The following is a 22,557-nucleotide window of genomic DNA, read 5'->3' on the forward strand; positions in this document are numbered from 1 at the left end:
TATTTCCCAAATACTTCCCCACTGTGATGTTCTCCACTTGGCCTGCCTCATTTCCTAGGAAAAGATCCAGCAAAGCTCCCTTCCTGCTAGGATTGCACAAATATTGTTCCAAGCAGTTCTGTACCCATTGTAGGAAATACTCCCCTTTCTGTGCCCCACATTCTATCTTTTACCCAATCTTCTCCAGGGTAATTGAAAATCACCAACTATCACAACTCTACGGTCCGACAGATTTCCATAATCTGCCTACAAATGCTCTCTTATTAGTATTTTGAGGTCTATAATAAATACTCAACAATGTGCTTCCTTCTTGTTTTTTACCTCCAACCATATAGATCTTAATTCAGGAACTGCATCTCATTCGAGGGCAACAATACTATCTTTGACCAAGATTTGTTACACTTCCCCCCCTTTCTATCCATCCTGTTTCTGTTGAAAACCTTATAAAGAGGGATGTTAAGCATCCAGGCCTGTTCTAGTTTGAGCCACATTTCTGACAATGCTGATATGTCATATCCCCCTAGAACAATTTGAATTCCAGTTCCCCAACTTTTTTCACTATACTCCATTCATTGACATATACAATTGAACCCTGTCCTTATCTCTCTCTTGGTCTTTTAAAGGCTACTGTTCACTGTCAACACTGAAGCCTTCCTTCACTTCCTTTTCCTTATTCACATATTCTCTCTTTTGCCCTCATTAGCACATCCAAAATGAGGCCAATTAGTCAACCCACCCACCTGTCTTGAAGTTGAACTCCTCCCCACAACATTATTTACTCAATCAGCCAGGAGATCAGTTCAATTTCTGTTCAGGTGAAGCCCATCTCTTCTGGACTGCTTTCTCCTTTCCCAAACATAATCCCAAATTCCCAAACATTTCAATCCCTCCCTTCTACACCATCTCTTAAGCAAAGTATTTACCTGCCTGATCTGCCTTTCCCTAAATGGTGACACACGTAGCACAGGTTGTATTTCTGAGATTACTACCCTGGATGTCCTAAATTTCATTCTACTTCCTGACTCCTGAAACAGATCCTGTCAGACCCCCAAGCTGTGAACACAAACCACCCCATTCGCATCCCACATGCTGTTGGTTCACACATGAACCATAAGCACTTCTAATTCACCTCTTTCTAGACATTTATCCAGCCATTCTGTTATGTACTGAACTCGTATCTGAGAGGCACAGACCATACAAGACTCACGGTCTCAGCTGAAAACTAGATTTTCTATCTGTTCAATTTTTGAGTCACCCACCACTACTACATTACTAATCTGTCCGCCAGCCCCCTCTCTTTTTTCCCACAATAACATGTGACATCACAGTATTATGGTTTTGCTCAAGTCATCCCACCCCTCAACTCTGTTGTGTTGCTCATTAAATAGGCATGGAGAAAACCTGAATTTCTGATGAAGGGTCTAGGGCCGAAATGTCAGCTTTTGTGCTCCTAAGATGCTGCTTGGCCTGCTGTGTTCATCCAGCTCCACACTTTGTTATCTCGGATTCTCCAGCATCTGCAGTTCCCATTATCTCTGATCATCTTTAATTTGCTGTGCAGCTGGAGAAGCCACATCTTACATCTCCTGTCTTTTATTAAATGACGTTTTCAAATCTGCTGTTTTCCTAACTGTGCTGCAATTAATGAACATATTTTTAGAACTGCTGAAAAGTTCCTGTTGTTTCAGGCAGTGTTCATCGTTTGACAGTTGCCATTTTATAATTTGAATTCCATGAGTTCTATGTCTCATCACATGTGCATCATCACCTTCACTCTGTGTACTTCCTTGAAAGTCCCAGGGCTGTAACATGTAAGGAAGGAGCCTCATGATATAGTGGGTGAGTTGTCACTATTGTTACCAAAGGCAGCTGGGACTTCCAATGTAGTCCACATTCCACTTCAGTGGGAATAGAGATGCAGGGTCTGTGGAGACTAGCGGAGACAAAATGCTCCTAAGGGATGTAAAAGATTCCAGCTCATGAGCCATTAAAAAGGCAATTAAGACAAGTATCTAAGAATCATTATTGAAAAAAGTTTTTTTTTAAATTGGCTCATGAGTCTAAACAATGTCTACATTAACTGTTTTCTAAAGAAGGGTCCCAACCCGAAACATCAAATTTCCTGTTCTCTGATGATGCCTGACCTGCTGTATTCCTCCAGCTTCATACTGTGTTGTCTATAAATTAATCAAGCTCCTTCTTCAAATACACAATTGCTTTTTTGCAGGCTTCTGAAATGCAGTGTTAGCATTACCTATCTCTGAGTCAGAATATCCAGGTTCGAGTCCCATCTGCCCTCGAGGTATGTCATAGCACTATCAGATTGTTTAAAATAACTACAACTGACCTTTGAACTTTTTGCTAGTAGTTATGTGTGTTCTGCATACATGGCCATTTGGCAGGAAAATATTAGCAGCTCACGAAGCAAGGCTACTTCTTTCTCTCTCTCTCTCTCTCTCCCTTCCTCCTCTTAAGTTAGGGATCTGTCTGCTGAAACTTCATTATGCCACAGAAGATAGACAATTTCAAAGGAAGATGACATTTTATACAACTGCATTTTCAGAAACTGAAGATGCCAGCTGAGAACCTAAAGCTTTTGGATGTTTGCCTCCAGTCATCTGAACAAGCTGTGAACTGTTTTTTTTATTCTTCTTAAGGATTTTCATTTTGGCCAATATAACCTCTTTCATTCTGTAATTTGTATATTTGCATGTGTGTTTCAAATCAATGTGTGTTTGTGCAAGAAATTGCAAAATTTGGGTTGAATTTTTAATATATTTAGTATATTTACCTGACAAGTCATGTCAAGGATCTGCTATTGACCATTAAAAACATGTTTACCATGGATGAAAATAATATGAAAAATGTATTACAATACAATAATTAAAAATTCTTAAGTCTTAGTATAATCAGAGAATTACTAAAAAAAAAATCACTGGCATATGCACTATCACCATTTTACTTGTATATTGTTTCTTTTCTCCAAACAACTTCCTGACAAAATGTAATAATCTATTGTAAATATTTTGATCAATGTTTTGTTCTGAGATAATTGTACAGTTGAACTTTCTCAATAAAGCAGTAAGAATTTTTTCAGTGTAATGCATTTTATTGGTCATACTTTAATTCAGAGAGGATCCATTGCAAGAGACAGTTCCATTACTATAGGTTAAAGTGAAACAAGAACATCAGTTAGGATATATTTTAATTAGTAGTATCATAAAATTATATTTTTAAAAATCATCTTACCAAACAAAAGTTTATTTCACCGATGACAGCAGCAAAAGAATATTGCACAAGTAAGAGTACTTCATGACGTATGTCCATAACATTCAACATTAATTTATAAATCAGTTGTTAATATTTTGGGAAATAAGACAGGCAGCTGAATTAATTCATCATTCTAGCTGACTTCAATCTTGCCATTGAAGTATTAAAAAAGGTACGAGCCCGGAGTTTTGCTGAATTGGGATGAAACAGGATTGGCAAGGTGGATAGTCCAACAGGTCTTTATGCGTCATTCAGAGGGACAAAATAATGTTTTGATCAATTTGATCTTGATAAAACTTCAGTCAGAACTGGCTGAAGGAACAGAAGAGATGAAGAGAATGCAGACAGGAATTTATATGCTGGGGTTTCTATCCCTCAGTTCATTTTCATACGTGCAATGTGTGGTAAGCACACTTTGAAACTGTATTGTGAAGGCTGACAGTTCTCTGCACAAAGCTGAAGCGTCAATATATTTGGAGCCTCTGAAGTTGAAAACTTGCTCTGGCTTCAAGCAATATTTCATAAACTGCTTTGATGTGCTATTCTGCAAATTGTGAACATCAAAGAGGCAGTTAAACACAGCACTGATTTAAGGAATCAGTGTGAACTTTTCCTCAATGAATTGAATTGCTGTTTTAAGGACTGCAATCTTTATGTTTATGGTGATGCTAACTATGGCATACAAATAACAACTGGACTGAACACCAGTACTTCACCAGAGGTGCACTGACGATGTCAGCTAACAGGGTGATGAAACACCTGCAATCAAACACACCAGATTGGTGAGCAAGTCTACAATGTCATCCACAACCCAGGCTACAAATCTTCTCAAAAAGAATTGAAGTCTATTGTCCATCATTCACAAACAAAGGAACCTCTCTCAGGCTCTCAAAATCATGACTAAAGCATATTGTTGACTACCCTTGACTTTATCAAAACTTTTAAAAAGGCTAAAGACTTGGCACTAAGTGCAAACTTATTGCAATATGACAAATCAGGAATAAAGAACCACTGGGGTTTTTATCTAATAAACTAAACTTGTATCAGAGGAAGTACTCTGCAGTAGAAGAGGAGACTTTGGGATTATTTCTAACCCTTCAACAGATAAAAGTCTATGTTGTTAAGATTGTTCACATTGCTGGTAAAGCTAATATCATGGTAGGTGCATTCTCCAGAATGTAAAAGTGATTGAGTGCGTTAAGAATTTAGGGGAAATATGATAAAGATTATATAAAACTCTTATAAGAAATGTCTGCAGGTGAATAGTTTTACAGCATGGAAAGAGGCCTTTTGGCCCATGATATTCTCACTGGTCATATCTGCTCTAGTCCCATGTTCCAGCACTTGGGCTGTAGTCTTGTATGTTATTGTATTTCAAGTGTAAATTTAAACTCCAAATGTTGTGATGGTTTTTACCTCTTCCATCTTTACAGGCAGTGAGTTCCAGATATTCACTACCGTCAGGGCAAAAAAAAATTCTTCCTTAAATCCCTTCACAATCTCCTGCCTCTTACTTTAAATTGATTTATTTTGATTTGGTTTATTATTGTCACATGTACCTAGGCACAGTGAAAAGTTTTTTGTGTGCGGTATTGGCATATCTTATCCACAAAGTGCATTAGGGTAATGGAAAAGAGCTAAGAATATAATGTTACGGCCACAGAGAAATAGCACAAAGAGCGAGGTCAACATGAAATTAAAAATTTAAGTCTATTCAGAAGTCCAGTAACAGCGGAGAAGAAGCTGTTCTTGAATCTATTCATATGCGTATACAAACTTGTATATCATAAATCTATGCCTTCCAGTTATCGACTCTTCCACTAAGGGGAAAAGTTTCTTGCTACCTGCTTTATCTGTGCACATAATAATTCTGTATACTTCAGTCAGATCCCCACTCAGATGTCTCTGCTCTAAGGAGAACATACCCAGCCTTTCTAGTCTCTCTTCTTTTCTGGATCATTCCAGCCCAAGCAACATCCCGTTGAATCACCTTTGCACTCTCTCCAGAACAACGGTTTGGTGATCAGAACTGTACACAGTACTGTAAATGTGGCCTAACATCTTGTACAGCTCCAACATAACCTCCCCTGTACTTGTATTCAATATCTCAACCGATTTTAGACAAATATCCCATATGCTTTCTTAATCACTTTATCCAACTACTGTTGCCTTCAAGGATCTCCGAACATACATATTAAAGTCCCTCTGATCCTCTGCACTTTCTGAGTACCTACCATTTATCATCTACCCCCTTGCCTTATTAATCTTCCCAAAATGAATTACTCATTGTTCTGAACAGCTGCAAGTCTCATATTTTGCTGTCTATGTGTCACATTCCATGCATTTTGAAATGACATTTCAACTCTCCTAACAGTGAAGGGCATGTAAAGATAACATTTTTTGGGTGTAAACTAGAAAGTTGGGAAAGCTACCACTTTAAACCAAGAAAGCTGTGGAAGGAAACCTTTCAGCTTTAAAAACAAGTTACTGGAACTTGTTATGTCTACAATGTTGCTTCAGTCAACCAGTGGGAAGTGAATTTAGACTCATCACCTCAATATGTATATGCTCATGGCAATTATTTCCCAGAAAGTACTTTGATTAGTTTTTCAATCGGCCAGTTAGTTTCAGCATTGTAACAACTACTTGATCCATGCAGAAACATAGTTGTGGGGTCAGCATAGTAACTATCTTGATTTGTTCATATCACTTGTAATTATCACTTGATTAGTTTCTGGGCAAACGGTTATAGTCCCGTATGTACACAAAGAGCAGAAACATCTACTGCAAAGAGAATGCACATCAATCTCTCTCTCCCGCTCCTGTCTGGAGAAGTAACAGAAAATCCCCAGGCAGATGTTTTTCCTATGAATCCCTTGTAAACTGCTCTCACTGAAAACTGTCTGCTGAAAAGATAAAGAGGAAAACTCACTTTCAGAGACACTGAAAAGGGCAGATCCTCAATCAGTGAATGAAAGACAGCAACAGTGTGGAAACAACCTTCGCTCATCACCAAAGAAATGGAAGAATGAAAAAAAAATCTGTAAGCAAAACTTACTTACATCTGTGATCCATATTAGTATTATAACTGTGCTTCTCTCAATCCCAAACTCCATAAGACCATAAGACATAGGAGTGGAAGTAAGGCCATTCAGCCCATCATGTCCACTCTGCCATTTAAATCATGGCTGATGGGCATTTCAACTCCACTTCCCTGCACTCTCCCCGTAGCCCTTGATTGCTTCTGAGATCAAGAATTTGTCGATCTCTGCCTTGAAGACATCCAACGTCCCGGCCTCCACTGCACTCCGTGGCAATGAATTCCACAAGCCCACCACTCTCCAGCTGAAGAAATGTCGTCTCATTTCAATTTTAAATTTACCCCCTCTAATTTTAAGGCTGTGCCCACAGGTCCTAGTCTCCCTGCCTAATGGAAACAACTTCCTAGAGTCCACCCCATCTAAACCATACATTATCTTGGAAGTTTCTATTAGATCTCCCCTCAACCTTCTAAACTCTAATGAGTACAATCCCAGGATCCTTAGCCATTCATCATACGTTAAACCTACCATACCAGGGATCATCCGTGTGAATCTCCGCTGGACACGCTCCAGGGCTAGTATGTCCTTCCTGAGGTGTTGGGCCCAAAATTGGATGAAGTATTCTAAATGGGGCCTAACTAGAGCTTTATAAAGCCTCAGAAGCACATCGCTGCTTTTCTATTCCAACCCTCTTGAGATAAACAACAACATTACATTCGCTTTCTTAATCACGGACTCTACCTGCAAGTTAACCTTTAGAGTATCATGGACCAACACTCCCAGATCCCTTTGTACTTCTGCTTTGCAAATTTTCTCACCATTTAGAAAATAGTCCATGCCTGTATTCTTTTCTTCCAAAGTGCAAAACCTCACATTTACTCCATTGAATTTCATCAGCCATTTCCTGGACCACTCTCCTAAACAGTCTAAACCTCTCTGCAGCTTCCCCACCTCCTCAGTACTACCTGCCTGTCCATGTATCTTCGTTTCATCTGCAAACGTCGCCAGAATGCCCCCCGGTCCCTTCATCCAGATCATTAATAGACAAGGTGAACAGCTGCAGCCCCAACACTGAACCCTGCGGGACACCACTCGTCACCGGTTGCCATTCCAAAAAAGAGCCTTTTATCCCAACTCTCTGCCTTCTGTCAGACAGCCAAGCCTCAATCCAAGCCAGTAGCTCACCTCGAACACCATGGGCTCTCACCTTGCTCATCAGCCTCCCGTGAGACTCCGTATCAAAGGCCTTTTGGAAGTCTAGATAGATAACATCTACTGGGTTTCCCTGGTCTAACATACTTGTCACCTCTTCAAAGAATTCTAACAGGTTTGTCAGGCATTACCTCCCCTTACTAAATCCATGCTAACTTGTTCTAATCTGACCCTGCACTTCCAGGAATTTAGAAATCCCATCCTTGACAATGGATTCAAGAATTTTACCAACTACCGAGGTTAGGCTAATCGGCCTATAATTTTCCATCTTTTGCCTTGATCCTTTCTTAAACAAGGGGGATACAACAGCAATTTTCCAATCATCTGGGATTTTCCCTGACTCCAGTGACTTTTGAAAGATCACAACCAAAACCTCCACTATTTTCTCAGCCACCTCCCTCAGAACTCTAGGATGTAGCCCATCGGGGCCAGGAGATTTATCAATGTTTAGACCTTTTAGCTTTTCTAGCACCTTCTCTTTTGTAATGCCTACCATATTCAACTCTGCCCCCTGACTCTCCCTAATTGTTGGCATACTACTCATGTCTTCCACTGTGAAGACTGACGCAAAGTACTTATTAGGTTCTTCAGCTATTTCCCTATCTCCCATCACTAGCCTTCCAGCATCAATTTGGAGTGGCCCAATATCTACTTTCGCCTCTCATTTGTTTCTTATGTATTGAAAGAAGCTTTTACTATCATTTCTAATATTGCTAGCCAGCCTACCTTCATATTTGATCCTCTCCTTCCTTATTGCTCTCTTTGTTATCCTCTGTTTTTGTAGCCTTCCCAATCTTCTGATTTCCCAGTGCTCTTGGCCACTTTATAGGCTCTTTCTTTTTCTTTGATATATTTCCTGACTTCCTTTGTCAGCCATGGCTGTCTAATCCCACCCCGGATAATCTTTCTTTTCTTTGGGATGAACCTCTGTACTGAGTCCTCAATTACACGCAGAAACTCCTGCCATTATTGCTCTACTGTTTTCCCCGCTAGGCTCTGCTTCCAGTCAATTTTCGTCAATTCCTCTCTCATGCCCCTGTAATTACCATTATTTAACTGTAACACCATTACATCCGATTTTGCCTTCTCTCTTTCAAACTGCAGACTGAACTCACCGTTCCCACACCTGTAATACTTCTGATTTGTCTTGTCTCTCTGCATCTGTTTATATGAGCACAGGAACTTTAAAAAAGAACAGAATTTAAGGTATAGAATGATAACTTAGCAATTTGTTGTTCTTTCCTGCTGTTGATTAAAAATCGCTTGGTTATGATAAATACTTATTTTCTTGGAAAGAAAAAAATACCCTGCTGTGCACATTCTTTTAACCAGAATCAAGACAGTTGAGTAAAATTTGGTAGCACAGTGGTTTAATCAAGTTTTCACATTTGTGATGACTTTGAGCAGCGGGGCATTATTACCAATGTACTACCCTAGTGACACACAACAAAATAAACTGAAGCACACTTTTCGAAACAAAATAATTTAGTTAATAAATTGCAATCACCCTTAAGTGTGTATATAGATTTGCTTTGCAGAATATTTAGATTGAAAATCCTTTTGAAGCTATTATTGGCTCTTCGCAGTAAGTATATTGGTTTTGATACCTGAATTGTTAAAATCTCAAAACTACTTTCATTACATTGTTCATTTTTTAAAATGTATCCAGAAATGCTCTTACACAGAACTGAACATCTTTTTTTCATCATCAAATCACCTGTGGTTTTTTTTTCACCAATTAACCACCACCAGTAGATCACCCATATTTTCAATTGAATAATTTATGTACAAAGCCCTTTTAAGGGCAATATTCATTTGTTTTATTAATATTACATTTAATTGACATCATGTGGCAAATGTGGTGACCTGATTGCTACAAGCTTGGTGAACATTGAAATGCTATTGTACAATGTTGCTTCAAAAAGCAGTCTGAGCTGTTGAGCCTTCTTTGAGTTATTGAATTCCTCAGTCCAGAAGGCTAATATGAAATTTAAATGTTTCCCAAAATCTAAGGCATGGAACCTCAAACAACTCACTGAAGTCCTGTTCACACTTCTCTAAATTCTCTTAAGTTCCCTCTGATATCTCAGCAAATTGATATAAGCAATTTGAATCCTGCAGGTCATCACTACGTATGTACGGATGTGGGTGGTTGTGATGGGTAATGGACGTTCTTTAGCAGTTAATGTTTAAGAGACATGTTAGATGTAATGTAATAAATTATCTATTCCAGGTCATGTATAAGACAGACATACCAGTTATTTTTCCTGTGAAAGCAGAATTCTTCAACTATTAAAAAAGTAGAAAAATGAATCAATGATAAAATAATTTTATTGTCAATTCAATAAAAACTTACTTCAAATTAGTGTCTCAATTCCAGAGTGTTTCTCTGGAAGAAGAGGACAGATGAATTGAACTCGACATTTGTGAAAGTCAATAAGTAGTTTCAGATTCTGTTTTATCATGGAAGATTCTACCAATGTTTTGTCTGCTTGTTAGGGCATAACAAATAATTCAAAAAGACTTATAAATTTTAATTTGTGTATCTTGAAACCAAAATTGGATGTTTACATGCTATTCAGGATATTTGAATTTCTTTTGATTTCTACATAACATTGATTACAGGAATTAGGATGTCATGTTGTGGCTGTACTGAGTCCAGTTTTAGAATACTGCGTACTATTGCCTTTCTATAAGGAGCATGTTGTTAAGCTTGAGAAGATGCGGAAAAGATTTACAAAGATGGTGCCAAGACTGGAAGAATTGTGTTATAGGGAGAGACTCAAGAGGCTGAGTTTTTTGCCCCTGGAGAAACAGAGGCTGAGGGGTGAGCTTAGAGTGGTTAATAGAATCATGAGCGGCACGCATAGGGTGAAAGCGAAGGATTTTTTTCCAAGAGTGAGGAGTCCAAAGCTAGACAGCACAGGTTTAAAAGGTGAGACAGAAAAGATTTAAAAAGGACCCAAGGATGCATACAGACCGTAGTGTCTGTACAGAACGAGCTGGCAGAGGAAGTAGTGGAGGTGGGTACAATTACATCATTTAAAAGGCATCTGGATAGGTATACGAATAGAAATAGTTTAGAGGGATATGGGCCAAATGTTGACAAGGTCAGAATGGGATGTCTGGTTGGCAAGGTCGAGTTGGAGCGGAGGGCCTGTTTCCGTGCTGTATAACTCTGATTCTATAATGGCAACCACTGTCCACAATCCCCATCATCTGGGCAAAAGAGGAATTGCAAACCATTAATGATCTTTTGCAGAACTCATTCACTCATTTTACACACTAAATTACAAACATTTATACAGTATCAGGATTTCTTCTTTGAATTCAAAGACATCTTAAGATGATACTTGGATATTAATCCTTCCAATTTTCCAACAAGTTCTATTTTGAAGTAATTAAGTATAATTTTCCACAGGATTTAAGCAAGTTGATTTTTTGTGTTGACTCAGGAATACATTTTGAGACAACATACAGAAGCTTTATCAATGCAGAACAGAATGAGACAAGACTCAACAATGAAATATATTCTTTTGCTGAAACAATGGAAAATATGCAAAAGATAGTCAGGCTTATTTAATTGACACTGATTTTTGGGCATTCAAGTTTATATAATAAATTTAATTGGTATCCCAAATTTTGTCACCTCGTTATTTTGTGACAAGGGAAGAACTCAGTGTACAAACTGGTCAACCATCTTACTGATAGCACTGCTGCCTTTAGGTGTAGCAGGTTACGGATTCTCCTTGCTGTTTAATCTCCTGATTAATTGGAGATAAATCTTCCCAAGACTGAAAATGATTTTCTTAATCAACATAATGTAATTAAGTCACAAAATGCAGGATATAATTGAAGATCATGAATAAACCTACTTCATTGCATAATTTTTGTTGTTTCAGAAAAAGAACAAGATTTGTAGTTGATTCTCAACTAATTCCATCCTTCATTAACAAATTCACTTTTATATGGTTCCTTAGGACTTAACACAAAAACTCTTACTCTTCTAATAATGTTGTTGTTCAGTTACTTGAAGCTGTAAAATAGAACCTGCTAGAAAAATATTTGAATATTATTTTAAAACACATCCAACTTAAGAAATCCTGAATCAAATATTTGCATTATAAGAAGTAAAATGAGGAGCTCTTCTAAGGACAGGGACAATGTAGTGATGTTAGCAGCTTGAATGTCCTGCTATTTTACCTACGATTATGTGCTGAGGTCAGCCTCAAAGATCCAACATAATGCAGTTTCAGGGCAAGATTAAATTACCAGGATAATGATCATCACAAAGGCAGTCGATGATGAAACATCTTCGAAGGGAGTTCCAAATCTTCAATAACAATGAATTGGAATCTACTGTAAAGGAGACAAATTTTTAGTGAGATTTGGTGACCCACAAAGTCATTGCTATCTGGGGTGTTACTTAAAACCAAGATTGTGCCTTGACCATATATGCTTTGTCCAGTGTTTGATCATAGTTTGCCTCTTAACCCAGATTGAACTCATAATTCTGGGTGCTAGAACAGCTGTGTGTATGTAGACTGATCTACTTTTGGAAAAACCATAGAATATTGAGTTTTTTTCCCCCCCCTCCTAGTAAGTACCTGTCATCTCAAAAATCATTTACTGATCCCTAACCAGATCATAATACTAGTCACGGGTTTTCTTAAGTGGCTAGGGCTCAGATTTCAGTATATTTGGTTGGAAGCTGATTGCTCCTTCTTTGAATTTGTGAACAGGAGCAGCATCATCCAGAGTAAATAAATAAAGTTCACTCACCCAAAACTCTTAAGACATTTCACTCATGAAAGTAAAATGTATGACAAGTAAATTGAGATATTTGAGTCTAAACCATTTTTTAAATAAAGTAAAGGCTGATGTTCAACTCTATTTAGAATTTGCTGCACTATTACTGTCTTCAAAAGTCTACTGAATTCTGACTTCAACTGGTTTAACAAATTGAGGAGAGGAATTTGCGAGACTTACACCCGAGACATTTCTTCATTCATATCTCCTGTTTTTAAATGGTAATCTTTTATTTTGAGACTGTGACTCCTCACTGTAGATAGGCCAAACAGAAAATATTTCTCAGTATCAACCCTGTGAGTGGCTATGTAAACAGTGTAAAATTGTGAATTTGGGGTGACTGGAACTCTACTGTAAGTTCTCAAAGTTGAAATTTAGTTTAACATTTTAAAACATTTCTGAACAGTGTTCATGCTTGTCAATGTGAATGGTGAGTTACTCAGGTAATCACAGGCAACATTCTCCAGATTTTGATTGTATTTGAGTATTTTTAACGATAAAATTAGGATCAAGTCTTGACGCAGAACACACACTAACAGTATTAGCATTGACAGATGATAATATTAATGTGCACTGCTCAGTGTACTGGTTACATTGGTTACATGCTTTATGTCTAACAACAGCAACTAGAAATGAAAGTGGTCACCAATATATGGATTCTATAAATATGTAGCCCTCTTTAGCTATTAAAATAAATAATAAAAACCAATTCTATTGTACATTATCTAACACTGATTTTATTTGGTTATGCAAAAATTTTGACAATGAAACAGTTTCCAGTAAAAATGCATTTAAAATCAAGATTCCACAGAATACATCAAGCACATCCCTTATAAAGATATAAAACCAAACCAGGTGTTGTGTATGCATAACAACTGTGCTATTTTAATGCATAATGCATGTTTGACTATACTCTGTGGCACTAAATTACAAAACTAAAATTCAGAAAATAACTTTTTTGGCAAACAATTTTTTTCCTGTAGGAGCATTTAAAAGCAGCTACAAATTAAGGACTTTTCCATCCATTCTTATATAGGTAACAGCTGTTTTATAAAGACTATTAAAGTAGGCTTTTCTCCTTGTAAGAAAATGCCTTGAATTAGCTCTAGATGGATTAAAACATTCTGCAACTATACTGCTTTTGGGCTATACTTAGAATCTATATACAACCTCTTTTCTCTACAGTCCTCTCAGTAGTGTATGTATGCAGACTTACTGATTTTCCTGATTAAAAAAACAAGTCTGTTAAGATTTCAGTCAATATTCATTCTGAGGAACCTACATCCAGGTGTCTTCTTCCCAATTTAATCCAAAAAATTTGGCAGTGATGAAAGCCACTATGAATAGAAATGCTAATCTCTCAATTTTCACCATTATTAAGTACACAACTTTTTTAAAATCATGTTTTATTATTGAAAACAACTGAAAATTCTATGTTACCTCTTCATTTTAGCACAGCACAGTATGAAAATAAATAACAATTGGAAACACTTGTAAAATGTTACATAGAAATTTACCCAAACCATATAAAAGAGGAAGGAGCTATGCTCAATCCTGGAGTCTTGCTGACCTTGGTGAGTTAGCAGGTAATGTGCTACAAATGGATTCAGCACTCAGTTCTGGAAATGAGAAATAAAATTCAGATTGTTACCTAGTGAGTACAGCAGGAAGGTGCATATGAAGTTAAAACACTGGATTAAACTCCAGTGTTCTTCATTATCAAAAGGCCAGAGTTCACACATTATCAATACTGGCATGAGAGTTGTTACGTGCGAGATGTTGGAGTTCATGGAAATGTAACCAAATGTGAGTTATCATTAACAATGAAGGAAAGAAAGTAGGTTATTCTTTACGTTTTTACACACTGAAAATAAAGTATGTGTGCTTATTTGAAGATTAAATACAAAGTGTAAGAATAATGTAATAAAAAGGCACTAAGAAATTGTTACTGATATGCTTCAAGTATAATGATGAAAATAAAAGGAAAAATTTTTTTATAAAACCTTGAACCACATAGGTTTACATGTGCTTGAAAGTGGTCCTTAGTACGAAGCTCATCATCCCTGATGGAAGATAATTAAGCACCATTGCAAGAATGTTAAATAAAAATAAGTATGGACACTTCCATCTTGATACACAAATGCACATCCATCAGATTTACAAATTACAGTTTCCCAGAATTTTGAATTAAACAGAACATAAAACTATATCTACGGGGCATGATTACTTGTGCCAAATACTTTCAGGAGTTTGTGAAGAATATTCTACGAATTTCATTGGCCACTCATCATGGGATTACATTGCAAAACTAGCTATAATGGGATGGCATTTAGTGGTACCTAGTGATATTACAAACATTACAAATGTAGATTGCTGTGAAACTTCTGAGTTCAATCTACAGTTCCATTCATGGTTTAGTTAAGTTTAAAAAGGCTTTAAAATAAGAAGGATAAGACTAAACAGATGTTATACTACATTATCAAGTACTTTTTCCAGTCACGCAGAATGTTTGTCAGCAACAGAAATATAAAAATATTATTCAAATGTAACCTAAATGCAAATGACAAAATGTTGCAATGCCCTTAAAAATACAAAGTAAATACTTTTGTTTTACATTTTAGAGCCAGCAAATGACTAAAATTTGATTTAATTCACTCTTTATTTAGTACATTCAGAAATATATAAAAGGTTAATATACTTGTGACATTGTAACATGGAAGCTTTGCAGGGAGTGTGACAGATTCATAAATCATAATCACAACAAACAGTAATTACAGATATCTTTTACATAACTGAGAACACATAATGCACTTAAAAAGGTGCAATATTCTGTGAGTTTGTTTTAAAATACATTTGAAGTATCGTGTGGTGCAACTGTGAAGGAATAATCAACCAGCACTTAGTTTTACTGGGGTCAATGATCCAATTCTTGGACTGCAGAGTTATCACAAACACCCATAACATGAAGCTTAAGAACCTACTTCTCAGGTATAATTGACAGTGCCAAGTCATTTTAAACCTTAAGATCTAAGCAGGCATTAAGTATCAAAATCTCAACTCCAAGTTTTGTAGTAAGTTGAAACAGTTTGTAAATTATAGCTTATATTCTACTTTAAGGGGGGGAAGAAATGGTTGTTGAATAGATAATTTAATCTGGATCCACCAACTCCAGCAAAAATGCCTCAGTATGCAGCAAAATGAACTCTGTTTTTCATTCACTGATACATAATCACACTGTTCAGAACTGCATCATTTGAAGATTTTCTAAGAAACCAAAGTAACCCCGCATAATACAAGCGGTCTTCTTGAACGAAAAAAGGCATTCATTTTATTGGAAGCTGTTTTTTTTGTGGTGGGGTAAAGAGCAAATCTATTTGTAATTTTACACAACCAAGCCGTTTTCTAATATAGCCCTATGTTTTACAATCCTCCAGACTTCGACACATTTTGTGATCAGTTCTTGGATCTTCTGGCTCAAAATCTGTTTCATTAGGCTTTGTAAGCTGGAAGAAAATACAAGTTTGTTAACATCCCATTGAAAACTTTTTCATTATTTCAAATTATAGTACAAATAGTACCAGCCTTTGAATCCTGTGGCAAAGTAGACTATTCAGCCCAATGTTTCTGGACTAAGTCCTCAACACCCTGGCAAACCTGTCATTGAACAATAGGGTAATTTAATGACAAGGCTTGACAGCTATGCCAGTTCCTATTCTTGTTCAACATCTGTCCAGCACACTTTCTAGCAAAGGTCAGTGGACTATTGCCAATTTACAGATTAGTTCTCCAGATCTCAGGGTCACAGCTACAGTTGCGGCATCTATTTTCCTATTCCAAATGAGATCCTCACCATTGAACTTTTTTCTTACTTGGTGGTCTCTGAGCAAGTGACAACAAGGCAAAATCTGTCAACATTAAACCCAAATTTCAGAGCAATAAATTGATCATTTAAACAAGTTTTAATAAAAAAAAACATTTGAAGTCTAAAGTAGCAGACCAAACAAACAAAACCATTTTTTCCAGAAGACTTTTCAGTTAAGAAGCAGTTCTAGACAGAATCATAAAATCACCACAATGCAGGAACATAAGAACGTAAGAACTAGGAGGAGTAGGCCATCTGGGCCCTTGAGCCTGCCCCGCCATTTAATAAGATCATGGTTGATCTTTCTGAGGCTCAGCTCCACTTATCTGCCCACTCACCATAACCCTTAATTCCTTTACTGTTCAAAAATTCAGTGAGGTAGCTTTAACCGCTTCACTGGCCAGGGAATTCCACAGATTGACAACCCTTTGGGTGAGGAAGTTCCTCCTGACCTTAGTACTACATCTGCTTCCCTTTGTTTTCAGGCGATGTCCTCTAGTCCCAACAACCTCCCTGCCTCCACTTTATCTATTCCCTTCATAATCTTATGTTTCTAGAATATCTCCCCTCATTCTTCTGAATTCCAATGAGTATAATCCAAGTCTACTCAGTCTCTCCTCATAATCCAACCCTCTCAACTCTGGAATCAACCGAGTGAATCTCCTCTGCACTCCTCCAGTGCTAGTATATCTATCTCTTCTCAAGTAAGGAGACCAAAACTACACACAGTACTCCAGGTGTGGCCTCACCAGGACCCTATACAGCTGCAGCATAGACTCCCTGTTTTTAAACTCCATCCCTCGAACAATGGCAGACAAAATTCTATTTGCCTTTTTAATAACCTGCTGCATCTGCAATCCCACCTTCAGCGATTCATGCACAAGGACACCCAAGTTCCTCTGCACAGCAGCATGCTGTGATTTTTCACTTAATTTAATTTCATTTAAATTTAAAACATAGTCCAGTTTGCTGTTATTCCTACCAAAATGGATAACCTCACACTTATCAACATTGTACTCCATCTGCCAGACCTTTGCCCACTCACTTAGGCTATCTATATCCCTCTGCAGACTCTGTCTTCTGCACACTTTGTTCTACCACTCACCTTAGTGTCATCTGCAAATTTTGACACACCACACTTAGTCCCCAACTCCAAATCATCTTTGTAAATTGTAAAACAATTTAGATCCCAACACTGATCCCTGAGGCACACCACTAGTCACTGACTGCCAACCAGAAAACACCCATTTACCCCGACTCTTTGCTTTCTATTGGTCATCCAATCCTCTATCCATGCCAATACATTACCTGTAATACTGTGCAACTTTATACTATGCAGCAGCTTTTGGTGTGGCACCTTGTCAAATGCCTTCTGGAAATCCAGATACACCACATCCACAGGTTCCCCGCTGTCCATCATGCAAGAAATGTCCTCAAAAGAATTCCACGAAATTAGTTAAACATGACCTACCCTTCATGAACCCACGCTGGGTGTTCCCAATGGGACAATTTATATCCAGATATCTTACTAGTTCTTCCTTAATGATAGATTCAAGCATTTTCCCCACTATTGAAGTTAAGCTAACTGGCCTATAGTTACCTGCTTTTTGTCTACTTCCTTTTTTAAACAGTGGTGTCATATTGGCTGTTTTCCAATCTGCGGGAGCCACCCCAGAGTCCAGTGAATTTTGGTAAATAATTACTAGTGCATTTGCTCTTTCCCCCATCATCTCTTTTAGTACCCTAGGATGATTTCATCAGGGCCAGGAGACTTGAGTACCTTTAGCCCCATTAGCTTGCCCAGCGCTGCCTCCTTCATGACAATGATAGTTTCTAGGTCCTCACCTGCTATAACCTTCTTGCATCAGTTTTTGGCATGTTATTTATGTCTTCCACTTTGAAGACCGACTCGAAATAACTGTTTAATGTCCCAGCTATTTCCTCATTCCCAGTTATTAAACTGGCCTTCTCATCCTCTAAAGGACCAATGTTTACCTTCGCCACTCTTTTACGATTTACATATTTAAAGAAACGTTTGCTGCCTGTTTTTATATTCTGAGCTAGTTTACTCTCAATCTATCTTACATTTCTTTATAACTTTTTTTGTGGCTTTCTGTTGGCCTTTAAAGATTTCCCAGTCTGCTAGGTTCCTACTACTCATTGCTTTTCTGTATGTGTTTTTTTTTCAATCTGATATTTTCCTTTATTTCCTTAGACATCCATAGCTGGCTCTCTCTTTTCCTACAGTTCTTCCTTATCGCTGGAATATACTTCTGCTGAGCACTGAAAAATTCTTAAAGTCCTCCACTGTTCCTCAATTGACCCACCATAAAGGTTTTGCTTCCATTCTACTTCAGCTAACTTTTTCCTCATTCCTTCATAGTCTCCTTTGTTAAAGCACAGGATATAGGTACTGGATTTAACCTTCTCACGCTCCATCTGTATTTTAAATTCCAAAGGGACCCTTAGGTTCGTCAAGTCCACACCAACCCTCCAAAAGGGCATCCCACCCAGGCCCATATCCCCTCACATCTCCTTAACCTCACATGGGGTTTTTACTATAGCTAACCAACCTAACTGGCAAAGCAAATTAAAATAAAAACGGCCAAACCACTTAACCTGCACATCTTTGGACTGCCGGAGGAAACTGGAGCATCCAGAGGAAATCCATGCAGACATGGGGTGAACATTTAAACTCCACACAGACAACTGCCCAAGGCTGGAAAAAACCCAGGCCCTTGGCACTTTAAGGCAGCAGTGCTAACCACTCAGCCACCGTGCAGATGATGACAAATCCACTCACCTTGTCTACTAGGAAGGGTTGGCGAGACCCGGGCCAACTGAAGGTACATATAACAAACGTGGATCTTACATTTGACTCTGAAGATGCAGACTCTGAGATAGCCTCAGTGGAATTTCTATGCAAGTGGGGATAAGCAACAGGTGGCTATTCAACTTAGGATTCCTTTCTCCAACAGATGGCTATGCAGAAAACTTGGTGGTGAGGTGAGGAGACAGAAAACAGGAAAAGTGAAGACAGACAGAGAGGAGAAGGGTTCCTGCTACTGCTCTTGTGCTCCCTCTCCTTAACAAATTATCCGAAGCTGCACCTTCATCTGGCCCCTCTTCCTGACTCACGCCCTGGTTTGGTCGCTCTTTCCGAGCCATGCCTTGCCCTGTCACCACCCCAAAAGCCCACGCCTCACCTCGTGCCCCTCTTAACCCTCCTTACCATCACCTTGCCACTCGCACTCCCACTCCCCAAACCTCCAATACCACTACCGACCTGCCCCAACCATGATCTCTACCTGAACCAAAGCTGCAGTGCAGCACTCCTCCACTTTGACTACCTCCCAAGGAGGTGCAGGTATCCTACCCATTCAGGTTTCTTTTCTCTATCACTGTTGCTGTCATTGCTTCTAGCGCACAGACCTTGGGCTGAATGGAATGACTCAGGTTTGCACTGCTCTTTCATTCAAAGGCTGTTTCTCTCTTGCATTGGCTATTGATAGGGTTCCTAACAAAGCTGCCAATGATCAGATGGACAACTCCCTGCAGAGTCTGCCACTTCTAATTCCTGTATTTGGAACACGGGTCCTGAGCTGGATAGGAAGCACATAAGAAGGGCGGCCTGGTGGCTCAGCAGTCAGCGCTGCTGCCTCACAGCGCCAGGGACCCGGGTTTGATTCCAGCCTCGGGCGACCATGTGCAGTTTCAACATTTCTCCTCACGTTTGTGTGGGTTTCTTCTGGTTGCTCTTGTTTCCTCCTACAGTCCATAGACGTGCAGATTAGGTGGATTGGCTATGCTGAATTGGCCACAGTGTCCACGGATCTGCAGGCTAGTTGGATTAGCCGTGGAAAATTCAAGGTTACAATGATACAAAGGCAGGGGTGGTGGGAGGCTGGATTTGGGTGGGATGCTCTTCGGAAGTTTGGTGTTGGCTTGATGGGCTGAATAGCCTGCTTCCACACTGTAGGGATTCTATGAAGAACATAGCCAAATTTGCAGATGATAGAAGTATGAGAGAAATAAGCTGGAGGGAGATACAAACAATTTACAGAGATATTGATAGTGTGACAATACGGTGCCTTTAAGAAAGGTGTTCTGTGCTGTTTTCCTTGCAAAAGGGTATTGTCACAATGGTAGTGAAATGTATCCTTCAGACAGACAGTTGATGAACTGCTTTTGAGTTCTCTCTGGGTGTTTTGTAGACGAAAGAATCACGAGTGGGCAGAGTCACTGCTCACTGGAACCAAAAAGGCATTTAACTTTGCTTTCAGTTTGTGGATGAGAAAGTTTCTGCTAGCTGCTGGTGCTAAAAGTTCGAGTTCTCTGCTGCTACAGTGAAGTCTTAGTGAGATTTCCTCTTAAAATTAAAAAGGGACACATTGTTTTATTCTGCTAGACTGAGGAGAGACAGCATGAGATGACTAACTGTTTCGCTGAATTGCATTTTTTGCCGAAGCATGCATATATTGGATCCTGCCTAGGCTGGAACAGTTGGTGATTAGTGGTTAAATAATACGTTATCTTGTTATATATTTCAACAGAGTAAAGTTATATCAACTTTTCTTTTTTCTGTATTCTTACAACACAGTTAAAATGTACTTTGATTAAAGCTTAGTGGTGGACCAATCGAATCCTTTCTGGATTAAATTCTGGATTAAAAAGCCTGACACATGCTTTTTAAAATTACAAAAGTTAGGGTCTAAGCTATCTCTGTAATGGATCAGCATTGGCAGATGTTACCATAATAGTGGGGCTCCTGCAGCATAAAGAATCTACAATGAAGAGAAACAAAAGCCATTTGAAATTCTCTTGAAAATTTGCAACAATACAATCTCACAGCTCATAGGTACAAGCAGGTCTGGTATGGTCCATAAGAATGGCTTAAGTAAATGGGTAAAAAGTTGGTAAATGGAATATAATGTGGAAAAGGTGATGCTGTTCATCCTGAAAGTGAGAACCAAAAAAAAAACTATTTAAACAGAGAAAAAGGCGCAAAAATCTGCAACACAAACGGACTTGGGGGTACCTGTGCATGGAATACAGAAAGCTAGCACACAGGTGCAGCAGGTAATCAGGAAGGCTAATGGAATGTTGACCTTTATTTCAAGGGAGTTGTAATATAACAGTAGGGAAGTCTTAGTACAACTGTACAAAGTGTTGTGAGGTCAGATTGAGAGTACTTAGCAGGCCAAGCAGCATCTTAGGAGCACAAAAGCTAAGAGGCTGCTTGGCCTGCTGTATTCATCCAGCTCCACACTTTGCTATCTCGGATTCTCCAGCCTCTGCAGTTCCCATTATCTCTGAGAGTACTTGGTGCTGCTTCGGTCCCTTTATCTAAGGAAAGATTATTATTTCACTGGATACAGTTCAGAGAAGGTCCACTGGGTGATCGCTATTACAGAATAAAGGTTAACCGGGCTGGGACTCTGCTAATTGGAGTTAAGAAGAACAAGAAGTAACCCCATTAAACACAGGATTCCTAAGCAGCTTGACAGGATAAGTGCTCAGAGGATGTTTCCCCACATGGGAGAGCCTCGGACAAGAGGGCACAGTCTCAGAATAAAGGGCTTCCGATTTAAGACTGAAATGAGGAATTCCTTCTTTAAGGGTTGAGTGACTTTGAGCCGTGCACCACAGAGAGCTATGGGGGAAAAAGTCCTTGTGTATACTTAAAGCTGAGATAGATAAGTACATCCCCTTGTTCAGTCAGGAAATCAAGGGTTTTGAGGGAATCACAGGAAAGTGGTTGTGAGGAATGCTGGATAACCATAATTCTACCGCTCCTGTTCCTAATTCTTATGGTCTTATGGTTTTGTTTTGTTTGTGTTGTCAGTATTATCTCATCGTTCTATTTGTCAGTAGAATTATTGATGAGATTCAATTTTTAAGACAAATATACCTTCAGAAGCCTTAGACTTACCATATGTTGCTCTTCAGATGGATTTGCATCTACAGATGTTATCACAATAGTGGGATTTCTGCAGCATAAAGATTCTACATTGGAGAGAAAACAAGAAGATTAAAATTACTGCATTCACTTCCACAAACCTCCAATTTGCACTGCTGACTACATTACAGTCTCATAGGTCACAGGTACAGGAATGGTTTGTTTGAAGCCCTGGTGTTTTCCATAGGTTTCTAATTTTTTGACATGAACCCAGACAGTGAGTGCCAGCACAGAGTATTTACAGCACAGCATTTGAGCCTGAACCTCATGTATACACACTTACAAAGAGAGATTAGAAGATAGTGGATGGATCTCTGATGAGAAGTGGAAACCCACCTCCTTCTTTGCTAAACTCATCTAATTTAGCAATGGAGGGATTTAATAATTTTATTTAATATTTAACT

The 22,557-nt window shown here is 38.6% G+C and overlaps 1 protein-coding gene across 1 annotated transcript in view; it reads right to left on the minus strand.

Moving 5' to 3' along the window:
* Positions 1 to 14,972: 14,972 nt before the first annotated feature.
* Positions 14,973 to 22,557, minus strand: part of LOC125458231 (uncharacterized protein KIAA0232-like) — a 57,630-nt gene continuing 50,045 nt past the window's right edge. The window contains exons 6-7 of the mRNA XM_048543310.2: positions 22,127 to 22,200; positions 14,973 to 15,835 (exon numbers count right to left, since the gene is read on the minus strand). Coding sequence (XP_048399267.1) covers positions 15,746 to 15,835; positions 22,127 to 22,200 — 164 coding nt within the window. The 3' untranslated portion in view covers positions 14,973 to 15,745. The remainder of the gene's footprint in view (positions 15,836 to 22,126; positions 22,201 to 22,557) is intronic.

This window comes from Stegostoma tigrinum, chromosome 13, assembly GCF_030684315.1.
Source record: "Stegostoma tigrinum isolate sSteTig4 chromosome 13, sSteTig4.hap1, whole genome shotgun sequence".
Classification (NCBI taxonomy): Eukaryota; Metazoa; Chordata; class Chondrichthyes; order Orectolobiformes; family Stegostomatidae; genus Stegostoma; species Stegostoma tigrinum.